Source organism: Doryrhamphus excisus, linkage group LG5, assembly GCF_037039965.1.
Source record: "Doryrhamphus excisus strain RoL-2023G ecotype Guam linkage group LG5, RoL_Dexc_Guam_v1.1, whole genome shotgun sequence".
Lineage (NCBI taxonomy): Eukaryota > Metazoa > Chordata > Actinopteri > Syngnathiformes > Syngnathidae > Doryrhamphus > Doryrhamphus excisus.
Window position 1 is genome coordinate 20053039 of NC_136361.1, and position 25996 is coordinate 20079034.

The following is a 25996-nucleotide window of genomic DNA, read 5'->3' on the forward strand; positions in this document are numbered from 1 at the left end:
CTTACGCCATTTCCCCTGTTTGATAATTATAGTCCGTCCTGCCTAATTTTGCAGAGAGTCAGAAAAATGCTTATTGGTGCCTATCTTCCTTATTAATTCTTCTCACAAATCCTTGATTATTTTCCAATTCTATCCTCTGATATCTCTCTGGCTCTGTTTGTTTCACTCGCTCCTCCACTGAGCGGTCCGCCTTCCCTCTCAATCGACTGTTTTGTTTCCCATTTTAATGAACAGTTGGATTCTTTTATTTCTCTACAAGTGCTGGATTTGCCTTATCACCCTCCGTCCCTTTGAGGGTTGCCAATTGGTTTTATCCACGGATGTATCATTTCTTAGGCTTCCTCTTTTTTTCTCCACAAAGAGAAATAACCACTTCGTCAACAAGCCTCTCCGGAGCCAGAGATTAAAAACCTCAACATCACCTACCTTCCAGCGCTACTCCCAACTGGTTTGTGTAAAACTCAATTAAACTCGTCCCCAATGAATTTCTCATTGCGGTGCATTAAAAGGAATTTTTTTTCAAGCATGATGACAAATGTAGCTTCAGAGCCGTTCGAAATGTTGAACTCTTCAGGTTTTAGCCTCAAAAAGCGGCTTACACAAGACATCGAAAAAGATACAGCGTTTATTTGTCGGCACTGTAAAAGTTCATCAATTAGCCCCCAGCAGCAGTACAATGCAACCGTTTCATGATTAAAGGTAAACAATGGCGGTTGTCAACCATTTATGAAATTCAGATTTAATCTTCAGGGGTTTGCAGATTGGTGGTCTCTTGTTCGGATCCCCTTTTGAATCGATAACAAGTGACTGCGTACAATCGGTCTAGTCGATGAAAAGGCATCGTTCAGTCAAGCATTGCAAGTCGATGTGCGTGTTAACTTCATTCATATGTGATAACGTTTTTCCACTACAACCTGACAATCTGAGCGGAAAAGCATCCTTTAGATGTTGTCTGTCTATGATGAGTTCAATTCTTTTGTACTTTGTATTTTTCTATTGAGTGTGAAAGCACAAGTGAGAGGTTTTTCTCTAAAGCACAACAGGAGGGGGGGAAATAAGACCTGGCTTGGTTTCAGCCAGGTCTGCCTTACAAGAAGACAATCCCCCCTCCCCCCACGCGCTTTTTCTTGTTCTCCCCGTGAGGCGGTCCCTCCCCAGCAGCCCAAGAATTTAAGGGCATCTTTGAAGCCTCGCAGTGTTCTTGGGTGTTGTAAAATGTGCATGTTCTCGTCAGGCTGTCAGCCCCGGGAAGGTGTTTTTCGTGCTGAGATTAGTGGACGAGGTGCAGTCTGTGTTTTTGGCCAAACACACGCCCATGCTTTGACACAAGGAGGGACTCTGACTTGAACTGGGCAACAGACCAAGATCACTCCCTCTTGTCTCCTCTTCTTCTTCTTCCCACCCCCCAGTCCTCTCCAAGACACGATGACATGTGTCATTACTATAGACCTGTTCTGGAAGATACAACTGGTTCAAGGTCGGGGCAAATCCCCAATGCGAGGAAGAGAATGATGTACACCTCTCCTCTCTGGGTGTCTTTTTCTTAAATACTTTGCATATTTCATGGTGCTGTAATGTCTGTGCTGGTATATGAATATCATCATCAGGCCAACTTGATCAATGTGGATATGTTTATTTTTGTCTGTTTACAGTTCAATAGAATAAGTCGACAGAGGGTGCAAGTGTTCTAGGACCATTTTGGAGTCTCTTCCTCAATGAACCAAATCATGAAATGTGATGTTTCACATGGAAATGTGTATATAACTTCAACAATGGCCGATTTCCATAAAAAAAAACAAAACATGTGATCAGCATCAAACCTTTTGCACGCTTTGCATGTCTGTCACTGGCTGTGCTTTCATTACAAATATGACTTTTTTACAACACAGAGAAATTTTGTTTTAAAAACAAAAAAAAACAATGTTGTTAGTTTGGAGCTCGTTTTTGTTCCACAGGAAAGCCACAACTTTATTAATCATTAATTAATTCATTTTCTACCGCTTATCCTCATGAGGGTCGCGGAGTGGGGATGCTGGAGCCTATCCCAGTCGTCTTCGGGGTACACCTTGGACTGGTGGCCAGCCAATCACAGGGCACATATAGACAAACAACCATTCACACTCACATTCATACCTATGGACAATTTGGAGTCCCCGGAGAAAACCCACTCATACATTAGGAGAAAATGCAAACTCCACACAGAGATGGCCGAGGGTGGAATTGAACTGTGTGCTAACCACTTGACCACCGTGCAGCCCCAACTTTACTATGTTGTTGTCATTTACTAATTATGTCTTGTGCTCCAAAAACTATTTGTGTGCACTATAAATGTATTTAATAAGTGTGCGATGCATATTAAGAGCATCGGGTTGTGAGGGAACAATGGCAACCGAAGTGAGAAGGCGATGGTTCCGGACTCTAATAATTACAACAGTCACTTGTACAGCACATGCTTATTCAAAATTGGAGAAGAATGTCAACGTCAAGCTAGCAGAAGGTTCAATTACTTGCAATTTTTTGCCATTTTCTGGTGGTCCCAGGCGTAACCCCCACAAAAAGCGAAGATGGACTTGTGAAAGTAAAAAAAAAAAAAAGGATTTCACCTTGGACAAAATAACACTAATAACACGAGAAGCAGTTCTGATTCGAAGTGAAAAGGAAAAGAGGTACTGTGTAATTATTTGACACTTACAATGCCTTACACTTCAGATCTGGGAGTATGGTGAGCAGAAAATCTGTTTACTATGGAGCCGAGTTCCTCTCACTTCTGTGGGGACGAAGGCTTTGAATAATTCATAGAGAGCGCCATGGGCATATATGCAAAGGAAAAGTGTCGCAGAATATCTCACCAAAGATGGCATTCTCCATTATGTGTGCTGTGCCCGGTGTGCCCACAGACCTCACATAATGTAATTGGATAAAAGTCAAATGCTGACTATTGAGAGGCTACATAAGGCGAGGATATTTCCCTGAGTCTGTGTGATATGCCATTTGACTCCAAAGCAGCTGTAGGAAAAATTACTTATTATATATTTATCTTGAACACATCATTACTTTTTTTTTTAAATGCAGCTCCAATAAATTACTGGAATAAATTTACCTACAGTAATTTATTGGAGCTGCATAAAAAAAAAAAAATACTGGAATAAATACACCTACAGGGGCAGCACGGCGGTCTAGTGGTTAGCACGTAGACCTCACAGCTAGGAGACCAGGGTTCAATTCCACCCTCGGCCATCTCTTTGTGGAGTTTGCATGTTCTCCCCGTGCATGCGTGGGTTTTCTCCGGGTACTCCGGTTTCCTCCCACATTCCAAAAACATGCTAGGTTAATTAGCGACTCCAAATTGTCCATAGGTATGAATGTGAGTGTGAATGGTTGTTTGTCTATATGTGCCCTGTGATTGGCTGGCGACCAGTCCAGGGTGTACCCAGTGTACCCAGACTCCAGCACCCCCGCGACCCTCGTGAGGAAAAGCGGTAGAAAATGAATGAATGAATTTACCTACAACTTTTCGTTCAAAACGCATGACCTCTCCAAATACAACAAGGCATAAAATATCGCTCTTGAATTAGAAAGTCATTATTGTGATTGGGTTCATCAAAGTTGTTTTTGTTGTCATTGTACTCTGCTGACAACTTGTCTCATTGGGATGTGGCTGGCTGAAACAATGACGTGCTTTACATATCAAGACTGCGGAGCCTTTCATTTAAAGAGGCTTCTTCTTCACAGACAACACTTTTATTGACAGGTAAACCCCAGGAGATTACACACAGTGGTCTAATTAGTCTCTCCCTCCAATGCACTATTTACACACCCCAAGGAAGGAGTGTGATCCAGGCAAAGCCAACATTGGAGAGCGAGAGAGAGAGAGAAAGAGGTGACTATGATGGATGTGTCGGCCATGTAACTGTAGAGAGGAGTTGGTGGCTTGCTTAATTCCTGACATGAAATATTACCTGAAGGCCTCAACTGAGCAGACCTGCGTGGATGGGAGCTGAGATAGCATCCATCCCTCCAGTAGAGGAAACAAATAAACAAACAAAAGCTCCAAGACCCCTGACCTGACAAAGCAAGTGCCACTGATAAAGTTAGCACACATTTTAGCCACTTCTTACTCTCACTCTTGTCTTTGGCCTCGCTTTCACCTTGTTGTGCCCGTGTTCTTCTATTAAAGGTAATAGCCGCCAACTTCATACCGGTGTTTTTTTTTTAAAGACATTTGTCAATCTTGAAAGAAAAAAGGGAGGAGAGTAAATTATAAATCTTACTTGAGCCAGCTAAGGGCTTCTATCTCCAAAACAAAATAAAATCCAGTCCAAAACACTGCTGTGAGCATTAGGTAGCTACGGGTTTAAGCCTTGTCCGCCATGATCAAACTAGGATTTATGAAGCATCATAACTCCCGACAACATCCAGCGGCTTATTAATTTTATATATTTCTGTCCATTCCCTGATATTCCAAGCCTTGACAGTCACTCAAGATAAGCCAAAAGCGTTCTGACAGGATGGAGTGTGTATATATTTTTCACCGCTACGCCCCCCCCCCCTCCCCCCTCGCTCCATTTGAATAGCTATAGAAGAAACCTTGAAACGACTATGGTGCAATTTGTCTGTGGTTTTGTCTTCACTTGCAACCTTCCCATTCATGCAGGGCCTTAAATCAACCTTGCTATCTGCCCAGAGCATAAGAACTGACCAAATAGAGACAAGGAGGCAAGGTGAGAGGCCCGCGTGTGTGTGTACATCTTTATGTACAGTATGTTTATTAGAAAAGGCTGAGCGGCAATGAGCAGGAGGTGATTGGCTCCACCGGAGTATCATGTGATTGAATTTTAATCAAAACTCACTAATCACCATTTACAGGCCTTCTATGCAAAGGCTTGTTCTCTGATATAAGAGGGAAACATGCTGATAGAGTTTAATTTAACTGGAGTCTAGGTCGGAGACGTGATTTAATGTGGCCCATCGGGAAAGTGTGCAGCAAGGAAAGAGGAGAGAAGAAGAAGGAAATGCTACTACATTATACGATGACTCTTTTAAAACTTTTTAATTTTTAATGCAAACCTTTTCATAGACAGAAAATAAAATATACTATATCTTTATAGAGGTTACACATGCTCATTATATCTTCGGAATGATGCCGAAATGCTTATACAGTCGTGTTTACATGAATCCTTGACATTACTTCCTGTCCGCCACTCACATATGTCTCTAAGAGAACACATTAATAGCAACACACACAAGCATGAGTCTTATTATGTTTATTATATTGGGTAACACAAGTGTAAAGGTGACTATAGGGGTGCTAGTATATGTCTAGAGGGCTCTAAACAGGTTTTCTGCACTCTACAAAAATATTCCATTCATAAATACGGAATCCTACTTTGCAAAAATGTGCTTATCACGGTCAAGTGTACAACTAATTAAGAGTGATAAATGAGGGATTAGTACTCCATACATTTTGTATCCTCACTAGGGTCGCGGGTATGCTGGAGCCTATCCCAGCTGGGCTAGAGTCGGGGTACGGGCGGAATTAGTGTACTGCTATTGTTAAACCAAATTTCACCTCCACATTTTGTAGCCATCAAGAAGCTTCTGGCATCATTTTGGATATTTGATTCCGATCTGATTCCGCATCCCTCCCATGTACCGCTTTCCTCACTCCTTTCCCAGGTGTCTGTACATACGGCGTACGCACAGACCAAATAACTCGGCCACAGCGGCTATCGCACCTGGCAGTCTCTGACAAAGACCCCGACCAGCCACAATGACTGAAGCAAGCAGTGGAGAAGAAGCAAGCAGGATGTAATCTCTAGGCGATGTTGATAAAGGGAAACGCAAAGGGTTTGGGTCAAAGGGATTAAAATGGTGGAGGTGTTGGTTGTAAGAGGGAGAGGTGCTGGTTCTAAGAAGGAGCGTGGCTGTGGTGTCGTGGTGGGACCAGTGGGGGAACCACCCCATAACAGTGTGGAGCGTGGAGATTACAGGGGGAATGGTGCAAGGAGGATTCCGGTGTGTAGAGGGGAAGGAATAACTCCATATGGAGGTGGAACACAGCATTAGCAGTGTTTGTTCAACAGGATGCAGCAGGGATGTTCCCATCGGGATTTTATGCTGCCGATACAGATTCTCATAATCCATGAGTGAAATCAACCGATATTCATACCGATCACATACATGCAGTGCAAATGTTTAAATGCACCACGGGCTATATTAGGGGTCACCAACGTTTTTTATTGCGAGACAAAAATACAAATTGGGCTGCATGGCGGTCGAGTGGCTAGCGCGCAGACCTTACAGCTAGGAGACCCGGGTTCAATTCCACCCTCGGCCTTCTCTGTGTGGAGTTTCAATGTTCTTCCCGTGCAAGCGTGGGTTTTCTTCGGGTACTCCGGTTTCCTCCCACATTCCAAAAACATGCTAGGTTAATTGGTGACTCCAAATTGTCCATAGGTATGGATGTGAGTGTGAATGGTTGTTTGTCTATATGTGCCCTGTGATTGGCTGGAAACCAGTCCAGGGTGTACCCCGCCTCTCGCCCAAAGACAGCTGGGATAGTCTCCAGCAACCCCCGCGACCCTTGTGAGGAAAACTGGTAGAAAATGAATGAATGAATGAAAAATTTTTGTAACATTTACGTATTTTAATCAACGTCATTCGTAGCCCGACGCAGCCCTGCACACAACAAAAGTTCCTCCTGCACTCAAAATGCTACATAGTGTCTGCATGCTCTCAAATTCATACTGAGGCAGTCATCCCCAAATTTTCCCCACAATTGCGGGTTGGGACAGGGGCTTGATCGCCAATCTAAAGCTTTTCCGCAGATCTGTGGAGAGGATCGATGTTTTAAAGCAAGTATCGTGCTTTTTGACTTATATCGGCCGATACCGATTGGTGGCCGATCGATTGAAGTAGGGGCTTGGGCATCAGACAGTTGGTCATGTGACAGCCAGATGGCAAACGTGACAAGTATGAAGAAAACAAAGTTCCTATTATGATCCAATTTATTAGAAACAAACGTCAACTTTGTTCTCCGTGTGACTGGAATTGTCTAAATAGCATCGACCCCATGACTAGATATGACATTTTAAACTATGAAGACCAACCATCCTGGTTGATATCAAGCGGGAATGAGTTATGAGTTTTTGAGCCCTTCATGCCTACGCAAACCTCACATGATGTGGATAGAGTTCTACCAACAAAACATGTCAGTCACCTCTTCGTGAAAATGGGGCAGATATGAGACTGAAACCTATCTTGCGCAGCACCAAATACTGTACTCACAGCTTCCATTTCACAGTCAGTGGGTGAGCGGAGTTCAAAAATCTTTCTTTTTTTTTTTTTTTCCAAGCCAGCTATCCAAAGGCTCACATTCCAGTTACATTTCAAATTGAATAGACTTATGTTTCCAGCAGTCCAGCTTTTTGGCCACTAGAGAGATGACAGACTGGTTTCTACTGACTGCTCAGGGGAGCACAATGGCTTTGACAGAGTTAAGAGAAAGAGTGCATCAATGCCCCGCCATCTCTCTTTTACCGCCACACACACACAAACACACACACACCTCTCTCACTTCTCTCCTCATGTTCCTTTTTGTCTTTTCCATCCTCTCTCTCCCTCTCTTGCTTCCCTTGGGCCTCCAGGATGGATGGCCCTGTCTGACCGGGGCGACACTGATGTCTGCTCCGCTACACTTCTGTACCTACAGCACGCCTGTCTGCTTGCTCACGTCTAAGTCCACTCACCTTCTCTATCATGAATAAGGGGCAGCCATCTCTGTCACTCATTGCTGGCCACAAGAGTTCAGTACTACTCACAACTAAATGACATTAACATAACGACCCTCTGATGGTAATGTTATGTTTTCAGTGTTGTTGGTCTGCTTCATTGTTGGTAGGTAGGATTAACTTAATTTAACTACATTTCTAAAGGAAATTGATACCGCAGAAGATCGCTTTGACCACAAATAGTGAGGTCCGCACATAGCGGACCGGGATTGTTCTTCTCACATTGCTCTCAACACTGGACTACCGCGATTGAAGATTGTATTGTAACGTCTACTGGGACATTAGCCACATTTACATGGACCCAAATATTCCAATTCCATTCGGGTTATTTGATCAAACGGAAAGAATCTAACCTTTGTATACACCTCATTCCGAAATATATAATCGGATTCACAGGGGTGGAATATTCCTTTCCCCAATCCGATTGAGGTATCTTTTACCTGCTCAATCGGAAAGTTGTCAGGGTGCGTTCTTTCAGCGCATGCTCAGCTGTGACGTAACACGCAGACGTCTCTCAGGTTTTGAAAATGGCGGCGAGTTCGTTTTTGATACAAACTTTAAAAGAACTGAACGTTCAAGTTGCTGCTTTAAAAAAAAGCATAGCAACTGTCCCAACAACCGTGGTAATCACACTCTCGTCCGCCATCTTCTATGAATCACGTGATGATGTTTACGTTTTACTGCGCATGCCCCATTGACTATTCCGTTTGATTATAGCGGTGCATGTAGACAGGAGGTTGGAATATTCCTTTCCATGTATACACTGTTTTCTGGTACGTCATTCGGAACGATTCCATTCGGAAAGAGGAAAATCTCATGTAAACGTGGCTAATGTAAGGATGTTTAGTTGACAATCTCTTTCTTGCAAAAACAAAACAGGCTATTGTCGATCAAACCATGCCAAAACAACATCAGCAAACTCAACTCTACTCCAAACCATCCACTTTAGTCCCACTCCTTGTCAGCAAACTAATCCAGCCGGAGATGGAATAGGATTTAGATCAGGCTTCATAGCAGGCCACTACAGAATAATGTTGTGTTCTTAGGTATTCTTGGGTGATTTTGGCTGTGTTATTGCATCATTATCCTTTTGTAGGACCCATGACCTGCTACAGAGACAAAGGTCTAAGACTGGGAGCGGATAGTTTTGCGATTTCACTGAATCCTTTGCCAGGAGTTACCACCCAGCAAAACAATTCAATAAACTCAATAAATTGGATTGAAAATTATAGGACAAAAAAAACCATTATTATCAGTACTGGCTCTCCGTTAAGGTAACATAAGATGGCGAAACATTTGGGTCTCGGAATTCATTGCAGCTGTAGCTCCATCTGATTCAAACACAAGATGACACTTGCAGGATTATTTAAATTCAATGAGTCATCTGTAAGAAATGCTGGCAACCTGCTATAAACCATCTTCGTTTTTCCCTGTGTCCTTAAACATTGCATTGGGTGCTTAAAGAGGGGTAGACTTGCTCGGATCCTTTGACCAGATCACCTGATAAATGGAGACCCAGATAAGGTACTAATGTTAGAGGTGGTTGAGAGAATAAAAACAGTGATATCACACTGATACGCCTCTCTAAAGACTATGGTGTTCTTTCATAGTGGTGGTTGTACAATCAATAAAATGGATTAACTGTAAAAGGTATGAATAAAGGTTATCCCGCATCGACACAGTGGCGACCCCACAAAATTATATAATACCGTGTTGAGATATTTCCTCTGATGAATATCTGATCATGATTCATGCTGCCGGAGAACGATTTTCTGGGGTATACGTTACCAAAAACAGAACTATATTCTCTTAGCTAGTTCTATTATAATAACATTTATTTTCTATTTAAACTGCATCTGTGTTTTTTCCTCCCTTTTCTCCCCCTCATAACCTGATCATCCCCTGACTGCTTTGCTACATCAGACCTGCAACAACAGAGACTTTAATCATGTGGTTTTCCATCACCGTGACTGACGATCTGAACATACATTCACCTGTGAGTGAGTGCTCGATCACTCTTTTTTCTTTTCTTCTACACACACACACACACATACACAGTGGGATCCAACATTGATAAAAATGCTCTAAAACCATGCCCGTCTAGTCTTAATGACATATAACATCTGTAGAACTGGGTAGAACAGCTCTAGTCATGACTCGGTAGGACAGGTTTAGTTTTTAGCTTTATCTGGCAGCTATGTCAAGAATAGAGCTGTCCTACCTAGTCCTACCTAAGGCCAACAAGTCATACTTAGCTTAGTAGTTCTCACTATATTGGACAGTTACAGCTGTCCTATCTAGTATATGAATCAGATTAAATCCAAGCAGCCTTTATCAGTGTGGAGAGCACCGTTATGGGTATCTGACAACTTGTATGGGGTCAAGTCATATGGGGTGAAGGGGGGTTGAATTTCCAAGGACCCCTGACTTTTTTTTTTTTTTTTACTTTCATGGGGCCCAGAATTCCTGGCAGCACCCCTGACTCTAGCTATCCTTTCTAGTCAAGACTCGAGCTTCCTACCTGGTTGTTGAGCATGAACTGATGAGGCCCAGTTGTGATCCAATCAATGCTCTGAGAGTGTGGATATCCAACAGTGTGGATATCCAGGAAGGCCCTTCTCCCTAGTGTTTTGTCTCACGCAGCCTCATTGTGTGTGTGTGTGTGTGTGTGTGAGAGGATCTGACCAATGGCATCCAACAGCAGGGCTTATCCTAAAGCTCAGCGACAATGCTTTTCACACCTACTTACCACAGCAAAGATGGGGGCGGCAGACTGGATCATAACCAGGCCTTAAAAGCGGGCTAAGGGCTTCTAGAAGATATACACTCTTTAATTACTGACTCAAGATGGCACAGTAGATTATAATCCCAGTAGAGGCTCATTTTCATATCTGCGGGATTTTTCAATGAATATAAAAACGGTCATTGATTGTGCCGTTAAGAGAGGACAGTTAAGAAGAAGAAATATAAAGTACATATCACATGAACTTGTGGTGATTAATGTAATAAAATGTGATCTTTTCCCCTCCATCTGTACTGAACAGATTCAATACCAGAGAGACAAGCCGCAAATATTAAGAAGGAGCTTCTTAAAATCCACTTAACCGATTCACCGAGACTTGTAAGAAAGTAATGTAGTGAAATTCTACCGCAGATAGTAAAACAATGATTAATAAGTCCTTTTAACGTACTTGGGTGTTTGCCGCCGACCCTTTCAGGCACACAATGAGCCTCCCTGCATGATCGATACCAAAGCATTTCAAGTCATTGATTATACCATTATGAACACGTTAAACGTGCGACCCACTCCCATGTGAGCGCATTAACCACGGCAGCCAATGAATCCAAGGAGGAAGCTGACTCTTCAACTGCTGTTTTTTTTTTTTTTTTCCAATTTTGCCTTAAATGCAGTGCTTAGAGCAAGCTCCGTGTAGTTCAGGTACTTCACTCAGATGATTATAATGCCACGAGGGTGCAATAAATCACTCTTATTAGCCACACTGGAGCACAATGGTATCATAATTAATGGCAGCAGCAGGATTGAACGCTGCCCTGACATGGAAAAGTGGGCCTACTTAAGCTCTACAAGGCATTTAAATATGCAGAGTGAATGGCACAACCCAAACCCTCCTGCTCTAAGGACAGCCTACGCTCATTAGCCTGACACCCTCCATGGCACTGATACAAGGCCGGCCGGCTATTGTCAGACACACACACACACACATGCACACACGCATCCGGACCACAAGCACACCCTCAAAAATGCAAATGCAGAGACCACGGTAACAAAATGTTGTGTGATAATGTTTAAAAAAAAAAAAAAATCTAGTCTTCATCAGTGCCCACCAGTCCATTTACATGCAATGTCTTTATTGTTGTTTTTGTCTGGGGGTTTAGCCCGCGGTGAATGCAGATGGACATTTATGTGTCAGCAGCCATTATGTGAATTTTCGGTAATGGCGTCTGGTGTATGTGTGTTTTTGTGGTGAATGTGGGTGCAGTGGCAGAGCGGTGCGTCGGGTGCCTGTACTATAGTGTCTCTGCACATAAAAGACTGCCGGAGCACGCGTCTGGAGCTTTGAAGAGAGCAGCAGGAAAATGCGTGTATGTGCTTAGAGCATGTAATGTAGACTCAGGATGAAAGAATAGGTGGAAATGTATTGAGCTAAAATGCTATGGGCTGCACGGCGGTCGAGTGGTTAGCATGCAGACCTCACAGCTAGAAAACCCGAGTTCAATCCCTCGTGCATGCGTTGGTTTTCTCCGGGTACTCCGGTTTCCTCCCACATTCCAAAAACATGCTAGGTTAATTGGCGACTCAAAATTGTCTATAGGTATGAATGTGAGTGTGAATGGTTGTTTGTCTTTTCTCCGGGTACTCCGGTTTCCTCCCACATTCCAAAAACATGCTAGGTTAATTGGCAACTCCATATTGTCCATAGGTATGAATGTGAGTGTGAATGGTTGTTTGTCTATATGTGCCCAGTGATTGGCTGGCGACCAGTCCAGGGTGTACCCCGCCTCTCGCCCGAAGACAGCTGGGATAGGCTCCAGTAACCCCCGTGACCCTCGTGAGGAAAAGCGGTAGAAAATGAATGAATGAATGAAAAATACAAATTTTTGTAACATTTATTTTCATCAACATCATTCATAGCCCGACGCAGCCTCGCACACAACAAAAGTTCCTCCTGCACTAAAAGTGCTACATCCAGGGTGTACCCCGCCTCTCGCCCGAAGACAGCTGGGATAGGCTTCACACCCCCGCGACCCTCGTGAGGACTACTATTTCTCTATTACAGGGGCGGACTTACCATGAAGTAAACACGGCAATTGCCCCTGTGTGGGGGCCCCTGGAAATCTCGGGGCCCCCCAAATGTCTCATTGTTTCCCCCACTTTTGTCAGTGCAGCACAAGGATGCAGAGGGCCCCAATGACTGTCATTGGGGCCCTGGGCCCCCAAATGGCTAAATGCACCCCTTTCTCTATTCCAAATGTGCAAGCTTCAGCTTCAGAAAAAGCGTCTCCTCCCCACCCAGCTCCGGAGCGAGCCTGACCGTATAGAGCTATCGCATGGCTCAGTGCAATCAATTATTGTTGCAGCGGAATCATTAATAATTTCCTAATGAAAATGATTCTGTTGATCTATGTTGTCTTTTAATTAAGCATAATTAGTTGGCTGCTCTAAGCTGTGGCGGGGACTCCTTTAGGGTACAATTTTGTTTTAATACACTGATAATGAAATTTCTACATTGTGTGTCAGTTGTTTAGTTATTATTCAGTCACACCATTTCACTGCGTTCCCAGATAACAGATAATAAACCCTTCCATGCCCTATTCGCTGCAGTCATTTTAAAAAAGGAGAGGGGTTGCAATGAACAACCCTAATAGCTTCTTACCATGGAGCGGGAAGAAGCAGACATCACTTTTAAGTTTCATCGACAATACAACAAAACAATAATACAAACAGCATCATACTAAACAGCAAAGGGGGAATTTCAAATAGAACCATGCAGGTTCTGCACGTGTCTGCACAGGTCATGTTAGTTCAGAGGGCTTCAGTCGGCCAGCTGTGAAAACAAAGTGGGGGCATAAAAAAGGATCTGATTGTGAGGACTTAGCGAATATGAAGTAATACAAAGCCACAGCAAGTTGGCTAATTCTTCTCTGTTCGGGCTTATGTAAAACGTCCTAGTTACATTGGTCAATTTCTGCACGAACAATGGGATAAGTTGCTCTGGAGACTTGTGGGACATGCTGGATCTGAATGTGGTCTGACTTAAGAGGCTTACAATTGAAAAGTTTAGGTGACCTCTGAATAATGCCGCATAATGGAGGGTGTTTGGTTTCATTGGGTGCAAACATCAGTTAACAACGGCGCCAGCTCAGTGCTGATTTAAAAAAATGGCAGTTGTCTTTTTCCCAAATGATACTGGGGTCTCGTGTCGGCAGGTACTGATTTTTAGTTGAATTGAGTAGAAATTGAATAAGATGACTGCCATGTGTGCTCAATGATGGTCAATGTCAGTAGCTAAACTTTGCCAAATCACTATCATTAGCTGTGTGTATGTTGCGTGCATGGGCCGTGTCTTGCATGCTCGGAGTGGTGCGTGCATTGGAAACTTGGATTTCCACTATGGATTCTATCCGCTGCAATTATTCATTCATTCATTTTCGACCGCTTTTCCTCTTCCTCTGGTCACCAGCCAATCACAGGTCACATATAGACAAACAACCATTCACACTCACATTTATACCTATAGACAATTTGGAGTCGCCATTTAACCTAGCATGTTTTTGGAATGTGGGAGGAAACCGGAGTACCCGGAGAACATGCAAACTCCACACAGAGATGGCGAATGGTGGAATTGAACCCTGGTCTCCCAGGTGTGAGGTCTGCGTGCTAACCACTCGTCCGCCGTGCCCACTGCAAACAGTCCTTGTTATTAACTATCAAAATTAGCAAAAATAAGCAAAAAAATCAGTTTACAGAAAGACTACTGGTAATATATTGTCAATGAATTATTGTTCTAAATAATAAAACAAGTTGTATCTTCGACGAACAGCTTGACACAACAAAAATGTTCCCAATCAAGGAGAATTCACAACGAGCCTTTGTTAAATGTCTTCCATTTTTCACTTTCCCTATCAATCTGTTGTTTATCTGCACAGAAAATTCCCAACTGGTTCCTATCTTTCTCTCCGGGTTCCTGTCTGTCATCCTCGTTCACTCCTGGTGCTCCACTCTTACTGTAACACATAATTACTCTGCAGACTTTCAGCCTGTTTCTAGAACTTCTGTGCTTCAAAGAAATTGTCAGAGTGTGGAGGAGAGAGCATTGTGGGAGTTCCAGGTGGATTTCTCGATAATGAGTTAGCACAGTGGTAGAGTTGAGCGTTTTAGTAACGGCTGGCTGCTAAGGCGCTTCATGGGAGTTTAATGTAAAACAAACAGGGCCACAGCGAAGGCCTGAGAAAAGCAGATATTGCACTTTACCAATGTCACTTCAGGGCCCTTGCTGCTTCTTATTTTAAGAGTGAATTCATATAATGGGCTACATTTTTAAGGATTGAAAGTGTCCTATCGAATAAACATCACGTGAGAAGAAGGTTGCAGAGGGGCTACAAATTCCCCTCGATTCTCCACCTAATTGTCATATTTAGCAGTTGGATACTTTCCAACTAAAAGTACTTTCATTAATCAAACACAAGACTGTATCAACAGTATATTGTATACATTTAATAACTTATAACTATGATTACATTCAGAGTCTGATGGGTTAAATGCTGCAAAAGCAATACTATTGTGCACTGTACTGTGAATTAAAACATTCATTCATTCATTCATTCATTCATTTTCTACCGCTTTTTTGTCACGAGGGTCGCAGGGGTGCTGGAGCCTATCCCAGCTGTCTTCGAGCGAGAGGCGGGGTACACCCCGGACTGGTCACCCGCCAATCACAGGGCACATATAGACAAACAACCATTCACACTCACATTCATACCTATAGACAATTTGGAGTCGGAAATTAAACTGGCATGTTTTTGGAATGTGGGAGGAAACCGGAGTTTCCAGAGAAAACCCACGCATGCACGGGGAGAACATGCAAACTCCACACAGAGATGGCCGAGAGTGGAATTGAACACTGGTCTCCTAGCTGGGAGGTCTGGTGCTAACCACTCGACCGCTGTGCAGCCTGGATTAAAACAGTTCTAAAATATTTTTTGCAATATTTTAATGTAATTAATTTTTTTGTATTTTAGGATTAAAACAGTTCTAAAATAAAAAAATGTACAAAATGCATTAAGAAATGCATTTAAAAATGAGCAAATGACCATAAAAACATCGTTTTGTTTAGCTTCTCGTGGTCCTGATCACCTCGGGCGCCCTATGGGGGACCTGACCGAGCCATCCAACTTTCTTGTTCCACTCTCCACTGCATGCATTATATATAAACATATTTGACAAACCTCCAGACGCCACAATAAGAGAGGTTTTGTCTGTCTCCTTTCACTTTTGTCATATATACTGTACACACCTAAATGTGTAGTAAATGTCATTATTTATTATTGACTCAATACAATGTTATCTACAATAGATGGTTTGATATATATTGTAACTGGATTATTGATGCAGATTGAAATTCTAATCATTAATATCACAGTTGAAAAATATATTTGTGGTTGTGTTGCCCAATATTACACTGCTGTTTAGCAACAGGGCTGTAAAACACCGCCCTTAATGGTAAATAATATTCACTTTCACTTCCACTCCATATTTTTCTCTTGCTTCTGGAAATACTGGGGAACAAATGATGAGCAGTAGTCAAAATGTAAAGCAAAAATCACAGGGCAGAACACACAATAGTACTCTGTAGCCACTCAAACCAATCAGCAGTCAGATACTCGCACATAGATTCACGCTGGCAGGCATCCAAAGTGAACGGCTACTATCTTTGCAAGCAGCCATAAAGAAAGCCGAGACCACTGAAACGTGAGCCAAAACATATTATGTGAGCATACTGTGCAGTGAGATATTCGCTGTTTTTCATAAGTAACACATCTCAAGGAGCAATGAAGCAGCTGACAGAGGGGAAGCAGCACAGGGTGAAGATATAAACAATCTGGACCCCAGCTTTTCAAGGTGGGAGGAAAGTTGCAGTTGGACTCTGAAGAGGCTTTAATCAACCCACACTACAATCTACACAATCCCAGCTCCAAAAGAGCAAAATTCTATATTCAATTCCATGTTTTACATTTTTTTTCATTATGGTGTCCCCTCAAAGTCTACACACACACACACACATGTTAGAGCATTTTAACACAGTCTCAGAAGAAAGATGGCGGAATAAATCGAGTCCCAGACTGACTTTGCTCTCAAGAGCTGAAAACATTCAATAGCATCAAACACTTTTTTCAACTCAATGTCACTGCAAAAAAAAAAAAAAATTGCCAGGAGCAAATTTGTGGAGGAATTTTGGTAATCTAATACTTTAGAGGCTGCACGGTAGTCGAGTGGTTGGCGCACAGGCCACACAGCTATGAGACCCGAGTTCGATTCCACCCTCGACCATCTCTGTGTGGAGTTTGCATGTTCCATACGTGGGTTTTCTCCCGGTACACATTCCAAAAACATGCTAGGTTAATTAGCGACTCCAAATTGTCCATAAGTATGAATGTGAGTGTGAATGGTTGTTTGTCTATATGTGCCCTGTGATTGGCTGGCGACCAGTCCAGGGTGTACCCCGCCTCTCGCCCGAAGACAGCTGGGAAAGACCCCAGCATCCCGGGACCCTCGTGAGGATAAGCAGTAAAAATGAATGAATTAATTAATAATAATTTTAGACGCAGTTCTGTGGGAAAAAAAGTTTTCATTCAGCCATTGATGACCAAGTTATACAATGTCTAAAATACAAAAATTCAACAATGACAAATAACTCCGTTGACTGATGTTTATGAAGTTGCTTATGTGATGTAACGGAAGATATTCGACTTCCAATACAAGATTTTAATTAATTCTTAGCATTCTATCAGGGTTTAATGATTCGCTTGGAGGATTTTCCAATAATGAACTTAATACAGTACAATGCATAACAAGTCTCACTAGGGGGAGTGCGGGGACGACATTGTGTTTTATTTAATAATGAAAGCGACAAACAAAGTGGCTGTAAGTGACACACTATTGGGTAAGCGATGCTGCATGTGTTACGTTAATATGAGATGCCATCACATCATACATGTATGAAGAGTGGCGGATCTTATTGTCCTTCTTAAACAAAAACAGGAGCAATCCCGTTATTGCCCCCCCATTTTTGTTCCATACAGTAAGTCTGCTAGCAAAACGATTAGAAGATTTTAAAGAAGTGCATAATCTTCTTTAACAGCTTATCAAAACTTTAATGATCTGGTGATAAAGAGCACAAAGTTAAGTAGCCGGTTAAGAGGATAACTCCCCAGAGCAGTCTAGTGATTAGTAGATGAGAATTGGGAGACCGAAAAGCCGGGTTGCAAATCCCACTCCTGCCACTTATTCACTTTGAGGCAGAAGACGCTCCAGTCAAGCTTTGGGTGTATTGTCACGGGTAATCATTTTGGAAAAGTGATAAATGGAGCCTCTTTCCTTTACCCTGTGTGAGCCCAAACACATACTGTATCAATATTTATGTATTTATTTTGTGCTGTCTTGCTCGCTAACACCCGTAAAGACCCAGTTAGGCCTGTAGAAGCCCAGCACTTTTATTAGACGGGTAGCGTCAGTGTCAAGAGAGAAAAACAGTTGGCATGAAAAGACACTGAAAATGCACGTCAAGGGATACCCCTAATGGCAAACTTTGTGGCTACTTTTGGACAAATTAGGATGCGGAACATTATCTTTTGGTTCCCAGGAGGAGGAGGCGATTATTGACTTTTCTGGTAGGCACCTGGAAAAAAGCTTGAAAATTTAAAAAATCGTTTTGTGTAAGAAAAACTTAGCAAAGTCTAGTTCTGCTAGACCAGGGGTCGGCAACCTTTACTATGAAAAGAGCCATTTTACCCAATGCCCACTGAAGAAAAATAGCCTGGAGCCGCAAAACATATAGTATGTTTAAAACAACATTGGAGGGAATTTGGGGGTATCAAAGTAGTTCAGATAAGAAAAGACGAGTTGGAGTACTCTTGCTAGTTTTGGAGATAAACTTACATAAATGTATGTGTAAACTACTGTAAACGTAAAAACAAGTTCCCATGCCGCTGTTTTTAAATTATCTCGAATTTATTTTTTAGATTTGTAGGTAAGTATTACTTGTTTTTCTTCATGTACTGAACTGGATAGCAGTCAGAACTCACTCAGGATGCATTCATGGTCTCAGACAAAGTTGGATTTTTTAAAACTCATTACAAAAGATGTGCATTTTCTCCACTCGGGTGTTAAAAATATTCAAGCATCGCAAAGGGAGCCACAATAAAGAGGCTGAAGAGCCACATGCGGCTCTGGAGCCGCAGGTTGCTGACCCCTGTGCTAGACCTTAGGCTGCCTTTGACACTGTTGACCATGTGATCAGAGGTTAGAAAACTGGATGAGAATGTTTGCGCTAAACTGGTTCAAGTCTTATTTTGTTAGGATTGGTAACTATGACTTGTGGGGTTTACCAGGGGTCAATCTTAGAACCCCTATTGTTCAATGTATACATGCTTCCTTTCGGCCCGCTACAATCACTGTAGTAAATATAGTGCTGTCGACCTTACAAAATACATAATAACAACAATAACAACAATATAATAATACAATACAACCCACCAATGTATTTGTTTTTCTGAAGCAATGACCATATACATATATACTGTAACTAACTCAGCAGAGTGCAACATAGGCTGCTAATTGTATCTGTCCTTACGTTTACTGTGAATGTCATTAAACAAAACAACGCTACTAATAGCCTAGACTTGTGCACCATACTGTAGCTGCCTCATGAATTTTATTATTATATTTATTTCATCAATGTATTTACACAGTACAAGAACATGAATATATATATATATATATATATATATGTAACAAATTTGCAACCTGATCTCTATTCCTGCCTTGCTTGTTATCTCCTCTAAGACGCAGTATAAAGGGAGGAGGGGGGGCATTAATTACGTTGTGAAATCTAAAGACCATTAACTTTGTGTGTCAAGTGATGTTTCTCACTTCTTAATCAGGGTTTTAGTGATATAAATTACTTGCTGGATGAGAAAAACAGATAGCCGGGGAGCGTGTGCATGTAATGTTTAAGTGTGTGCTTGTCCTTGCAGCTATTCTCTAAGAACATTTCAGAACATTTGTGGCTTGGAGAAGCATGGAGAGCAATAGAGAGAAAGTCAAAGACGGCCAGGAGACAGACAGGTGGGAGTTGAGTGGATCGTCTGTGTCTTAGCTGTGGTGTGTTGTGTTGCAGTGTGGAGAGATAACGGGATGCGGCGTTGCTTGCTTACCTTTGCTGTACACCACACAGTTGTTTTTGTTGTCCTCTGCTCCCTGCCAAGTCACATCCAGCAGCCACTTGGGGCCGGTGCTCAGCACCACCGGGACCTTGCTCTTCGTCTTCTGGACGGTGACAGATAACAAACATTTATCATTTGCTTATTTTAGTGATTAAAGAAGCATTAATAAGCATGCTTGCCTGCTGCGCTGAATGGCCACAAACAAGAAATCGAGGAACTATAGGGGTGTTATAGTTCTTCCGGCCCTTCCAGTTACTAAAGCATTATTTATTTAATTTAATTATTCATTTATTCATTTTCTACCGCTTTTTCCTCATGAGGGTAGCAGGGGGTGCTGGAGCCTATCCCAGCTGTCTTGGGGCGAGAGGCGGGGTACACCCCGGACTCTTCGCCAGCCAATCGCAGGGCACATATAGACAAACAACCATTCACACTCACATTCATACCTATGGTCAATTTGGAGTCGTCAATTAACCGAGCATGTTTTTGGGAGAACATGCAAACTCTACACAGAGATGGCCGAGGGCGCAATTGAACTCTGGTCTCCTAGCTGTGAGCTCTGCGCGCTAACCACTTGACCGCCGTGCAGCCCTGCCAGTGTTTTTATCAGGGGTAAATTCTTTTTCGGAATTCTAGTCCTGTTGTGAGATAATTCAAACCTGCAAAATAAAATATCCGTTATTCCGGCAATCAAGCCCTGGTGCTTGTGTGTCTCACATTACAGTATACTACATAGCATCACACCATCTTTAAATGAATCTTCTGAATTTGTTTTTTAGTTTATTTAGCCATTTCTATGTTTGAAAATGCTTAATTTAAGACAAAAATAAATGACATTTGTTTAAATATGCATTTTTTTTTTACGAATAATAAGCTGTATTGGACCACAAAAAATATGACTCAAAAAATATGACTTGCTGTATTTTTGAAAAACTCCGAAAGCGTTTTTGGAATGTGGGAAGAAACCGGAGTACCCGGAGAAAACCCATGCATGCACGGGGAGAACATGCAAACTCCACACAGAGATGGCCGAGGGTGGAATTGAACCCTGGTCTCCTAGCTGTGAGGTCTGCACGCTAACCACTAGATCGCCGTGCCGCACATTTTAATTAATTTTATTTTATTTATTTAAATTATTTGTACAAATTACTGTTTACGTTGTACTTTGTTCATATTTGATGTCATCTATTTATTCTAAACATTATTATTTATTATTATTTATCTATTATTATTTATTATTATACGGGAGCCAGGCAACTGCTGTGTTATTGTGCAATGACAATAAAGAACATCTATCCTATTTATCCTATCCCCATCCTATTTTGATGATCAGCACCTCCTTCAATTTGAGGGAAGGAGTTCATCAATTAAATCACCTGCTGGAGAAACCGGTTGGAGCGAAAACCTGCAGTGTCTCAGCCTTCCATTGACACACGTGCTATACATCAAGTCCATGTAAATCCTATTTGATGATGACTGGGATGTGTTTGTGCGGTGTGCTGCATGTTTCCTCGAAGGGATACAAATGAGAGCAAGAGCATACACAATGTCAATTCCAGAATTGAGAGCATTTTCTAAGCGATATTTTGTACTTTGGGTACACTCACTATTGGCATCATCTTACCAATTCCAAAAAAAAATATACTACAGCATCCTCCTAATGGGCTTCTGTGGAAGAGGTCCACCATACTGTATGTATAGTACCTGTATGTGCTTGCTGTATTTACCCGCCATCATACCCTGCTTTGTTGATGTTCTTTTTGTGCTGCTGTTGTTTGAGTGTGTGCTAAGGCACCTGAGTACAAAAGTCTATTACTTAAAGGCAAACTGTCAGTATTTCAAGGCCATTACTTTTTAACCCCGAGGCCCTTCTTCATTAGGTTGTTACAGAAATAGTAATGCTTTGAGAAAATGGGTTGGCATGCAATCTCAACTCGGTTCATTTGCATAATGCAATGGGAAAAAAAGTAGTCCTTTGCACATGGCAACAACCTTGAAGGATAAATGCAAATGTCACTTGTGCATGTTAAAGGTCTGAATTGGCACAGATATGCACATGAGATGAGCTCTGCAGTGTGTCTGCATGCCCCCCCTCTCTCCTTCTACTCTGTCCGTTTCTTTTTTCATGAACTCTATCTAGTTAGGCTAGAGAACAAACTGATTTTAGAGAGTAAATAGTAAAAAAAAAAAACTCAAAGAGTTCATGAGATGCTTTGTGTGTTTGTGTCTACAAACTGCATCACCAATAATAAAAAAAAACACACACACACAGACAGTAAATTGCGTACTCTTATTTTTTTCTATCGCCGTCGTCTTATCCTGCCTTGGCAGCAGATGAGAAAAAGACGACCTCTGTAATTTAAGTCATCCTGGATTTCACATTTCAAATTAGCCTCACAATAAAGTCCTCTATCTGGCTAACCTGGAAATCTCACAACCCCGTCAAAGGAGCAGGGCAGACTGTCCGATTGTTGCTACGACGACTATCTGAAATGGGAATCAGATTAACCCTTTCTTAGATCTCTAGACTGGAGCCATTCCTTATTCACCAGCGAGAAGGCCTTTCCGACATCCCTCTGAGCCTTTGGGAATTTATGATATTCCAGCTGGTCTTAATGTAGCCAACAGAGACTCAACAGCACTTTAACTAGACTTCCTTTCACATGTTAGGTATTACATGTGACTTGAATGGACTGTCAATTTCAGTTAACTTGGCTTCACCCTTTCTGCAAACAAGTGATGACAGTTTTTCACCGCAGATTTACATAACTCATCCACGGCAACAAAAGTAGCCTATGCGCTTTGGAAGCATGCTTGCATGTCGCAGCCGCCACAAAGACAAAGAGATGCACAAGAGCATGCAACATATTTAGGATTAAGATAGTGTGGTGTCACTGCAAAGAGGAGTGTTTGCAAATGCAAATGGAAACATTTGTACAACCAAATCAGTTGGCCTAAGTGGCCACGGCAAGGAGAAATACTGATTGACAGGCAGAAAATTATCATTTCATTCAAGCGGGGGAGCATAGGATGAACTGGTTTTATAGTAACAAAGTCGTCCTCCATCCGACGCAAAAGCAGGGAGGTGACGTATGGAAGCAGAATTCCCAAACCAAAGCGGATAAGTTGGTTGAAGACATGTTACAAATTATAGGTGTGGTGTTTCTTTCTTTATAGAGCCAATTTTTAATCTTTATACAGTGGAACCTTGGTTAGCGTACGGCCCGGTTAGAGTATTTTTTGGTTTAGGTCGAAAATGTATGCATTGTGTTTGTATTGTTTTTATAACGTATTTTTTTATCACAAAATGTTTTTGTTAGATGCCTGTTGGCATGCACTGAACTGGAAACCGAAACCGAAAGTCATTCTCACCCCAGCAACGTCGCCTGCCGATGATGTAACTTTGTAGTTCTTTGGTAACTAATAAAGTTACGGCACAAGTCTCATTTTTTTGTTTTCATCACTGCTGTGAAATAACCCACAATGGAGCCAAATAAAAAGTTGCAAGTGTCCAGAATGGATTAATTGAATTTGCATTATTCCTTAAAAGGGGAAAACATGTATTCGTTAGAGTACGTTTTAGTTTAAGACTGACCTTCTGGAACACATTAATCATGCAAACTAAAAACTAGAAAAAGATATTTTGCACTCAAATGTTAACTAAACATCATGTAAGCGGATCAACATAGATTTTAATTAAAACAATTACAAAGGTTAAATCATCACTTTCCACTGATATCATACCCCCCCACGGTCCACGCACAAGTTGTGTTATACTTTATCCACCCTCTGCTTCCACTTCAGTGGTTTTAACACTCACACTTTTTTTTTTTTCCCCTGAGCTCCGTTACCTTTCCTCGTGTAAGAGATACAGCCACCCAAACAGTGTAGTCAGCTAGGAAGTGATTACAAACTGATGCTCCAAATTCACTATAAAATGAAAATCAATATTTCCACAAGTTGCTGCAACATAAAAGATAACCTTCATTGATTTTTCGAGACTTAGGCGTCTGTGATAAAATCTAATATAAATTTTCAGCCACACGGATTTGGATCAGAGCAGAGCAGGGGTTGAACGATAAGTTCTGTGCACATCTCTCAGAGTTGGATTTTTTTTCCTCCTCCCCCCCCCCCCTCCCCGCTTCCTTCTTGCAAGGCAGGGCCGTACAATTTATAATTGGCCCTGTGTGAGCAAAAGCTTCTATCAGGAATCTGTTCTAATTTTTATTACTGAGAAGCTAAAGCCTGTTCCAGATAATTTGGAAATTTCAGGGGAATTGTGATAGAGCTGATGGCACAGCCGGACCGACTCCAGAAAGGAGCTAACCTGTAATAGCCTCTGTGGCTGCTGTGATTAAATGTTGCCATAGATGAAAGACCTGCCATCACTGCAATAAATTAACCAATCACACAAATCCCAAGTCGCTACTAATCCCTCCTTGATACCATGATCCTCTGATCAGCTGAAAGAGGTGAAGAAGAAAGTGTCTTGTGACACTCAGCCTGCCTCTAACTCCCAGCTTCCCTGTGTAAACAACTAGCTAATGATATCACCGCTGACCATTTCACCACCAGTGGCTGCTCTTAACCTGCTCCTATTCAGGGCAGGTGAAATCGATACAAACCTTGGTGGGAATGATTATTTTCCTCATGGCTTTTTCCCTCGCTCCCTCCACCAAGGTCACTGGCTGGCACTGGAGCCGTTCTTCTGATCCCACAGCTGCAGGATTTAGACAACTGAGAGATCAAAAGAGCGCTGTCTGAATATCTGACGACGTTCATTGACTTCATACTTTGAGCGTTCAATAGCCACTCATCAGTCAGTTGGAATACGATGATGCAAACGCCACCTCCGATATTGTCCGTTTTTTTTTTCTCGATAAAAACAGCAGTTTGTAGCGATGCACTAAGGAGCGTTTCTCCTTTCGCAAATGCGCCTTGTGATTTCGATGATGTTGACAGTACAAATACGACAACAACAAGGCTATTTGTTATTTGTTTCCAACATGGCGGCGAGGATAAAGGATTTGTACCTGTTTTACCAGTCAGTTTACAGCAGACAGCACACTCACACCTCGATAACGTCCATTGCAATTAGTTGTTCACTGCGATGAAACAAATTGCATGTGGTCAACTGGAAATTTCATTAAGGGAGATTTTCCTCTAGCCATCGTTATCGCTGCATGTTTTAATATTTTCTTAGCCTCAAGGATGGATGGGTTGCAAGGGTCTTTTTTTTTTTTTTTTCCCAAATAATTGGCCGAAGCTCACCTCGCCAGTCTGTGTCTCACCACTATTCACTCTGCATAAAAGCTGTATATATGTACATGCGTGGTTAAGTGCTGCATATTTTTTTTTTTCATGCTCCCAGAAATAAGGTTCTCAGTCAACATCCTACACAAAGTGGGACATACCCCAATTTTTCACGTCCGCTTTTGTGTTATTTTCTCCTCATAAATGGCCACGGTTACATCTGGCTGAGATGAAAAGATACCTACGTAATGCTTCAATTCCTTTTCCACCCCCTTCTCCAAGGCTATAGCATCTGCTGCTGGGAGCCTAAATAACAGAAATATGCAGGAATCGCACACTAATTCCCTTTAGAGATAGATCTTGGCTGGTGCCCTGTCATAAATCAGAGAATTTCGATATGAAATGAGGCAAGCTGCTCTAATCATTTCTGCATTTCAAATTGGATCACTGGCTCAATCGCTTGGCTTTTAAACTGCTTGCCTAAGAGCAAATGTGAGGTGTGAGATAATTCAGGCGAAATCTCCGCCTGCTCTGTGCGGCGGTTAGTTTACTGCTTGAGTGCAAGAGAATGCTTTTTTTTTTTTTTTTTTCAACCTCACTCTTCCCTTAGCCCATCTTTCTCTTTTCAACTTTTTCAAATTAACTTTTCATTTTCAAATCGATTAAATTGAGAGCGAGTCATTGCTGTTCCCCGGAATCTTTGAAGGGACACACATGCTTTGGCTGTTGCTATCGTGGCTCAGCTAAGAGGAAGAAATATTTTCTCATTTAAATCACCTTTTATCCCGTTGGCTGGAATGTAAGCATCAAAGTACAAATGCTGCATTAGCTATTGGTCACGGTGGTATTCATAATGACCGCGGGTGGCATTGCAAGAGTATGCTTATTCTGTTTTAGACATAAGTGCTAATAAAGCAGACGAATGGGCGCTTGTGGAGGATTCAGCGTACACACCGATGATTCATTATCAACAGCTCGTCGTTATAGCG

The 25996-nt window shown here is 42.0% G+C and overlaps 1 protein-coding gene across 4 annotated transcripts in view; it reads right to left on the reverse strand.

Annotated features, from left to right (window-relative positions):
- zfpm2a (zinc finger protein, FOG family member 2a) overlaps positions 1-25996 on the reverse strand; it is a 122362-nt gene that overhangs the window by 29151 nt on the left and 67215 nt on the right. For 3 of the 4 annotated variants that reach the window (XM_058054016.2, XM_058054013.2, XM_078790908.1), the window contains one exon: positions 19746-19857. In XM_058054016.2, coding sequence (XP_057909999.2) covers positions 19746-19857 — 112 coding nt within the window. The remainder of the gene's footprint in view (positions 1-19745; positions 19858-25996) is intronic. The other variant, XM_058054015.2, reaches the window with a different exon arrangement.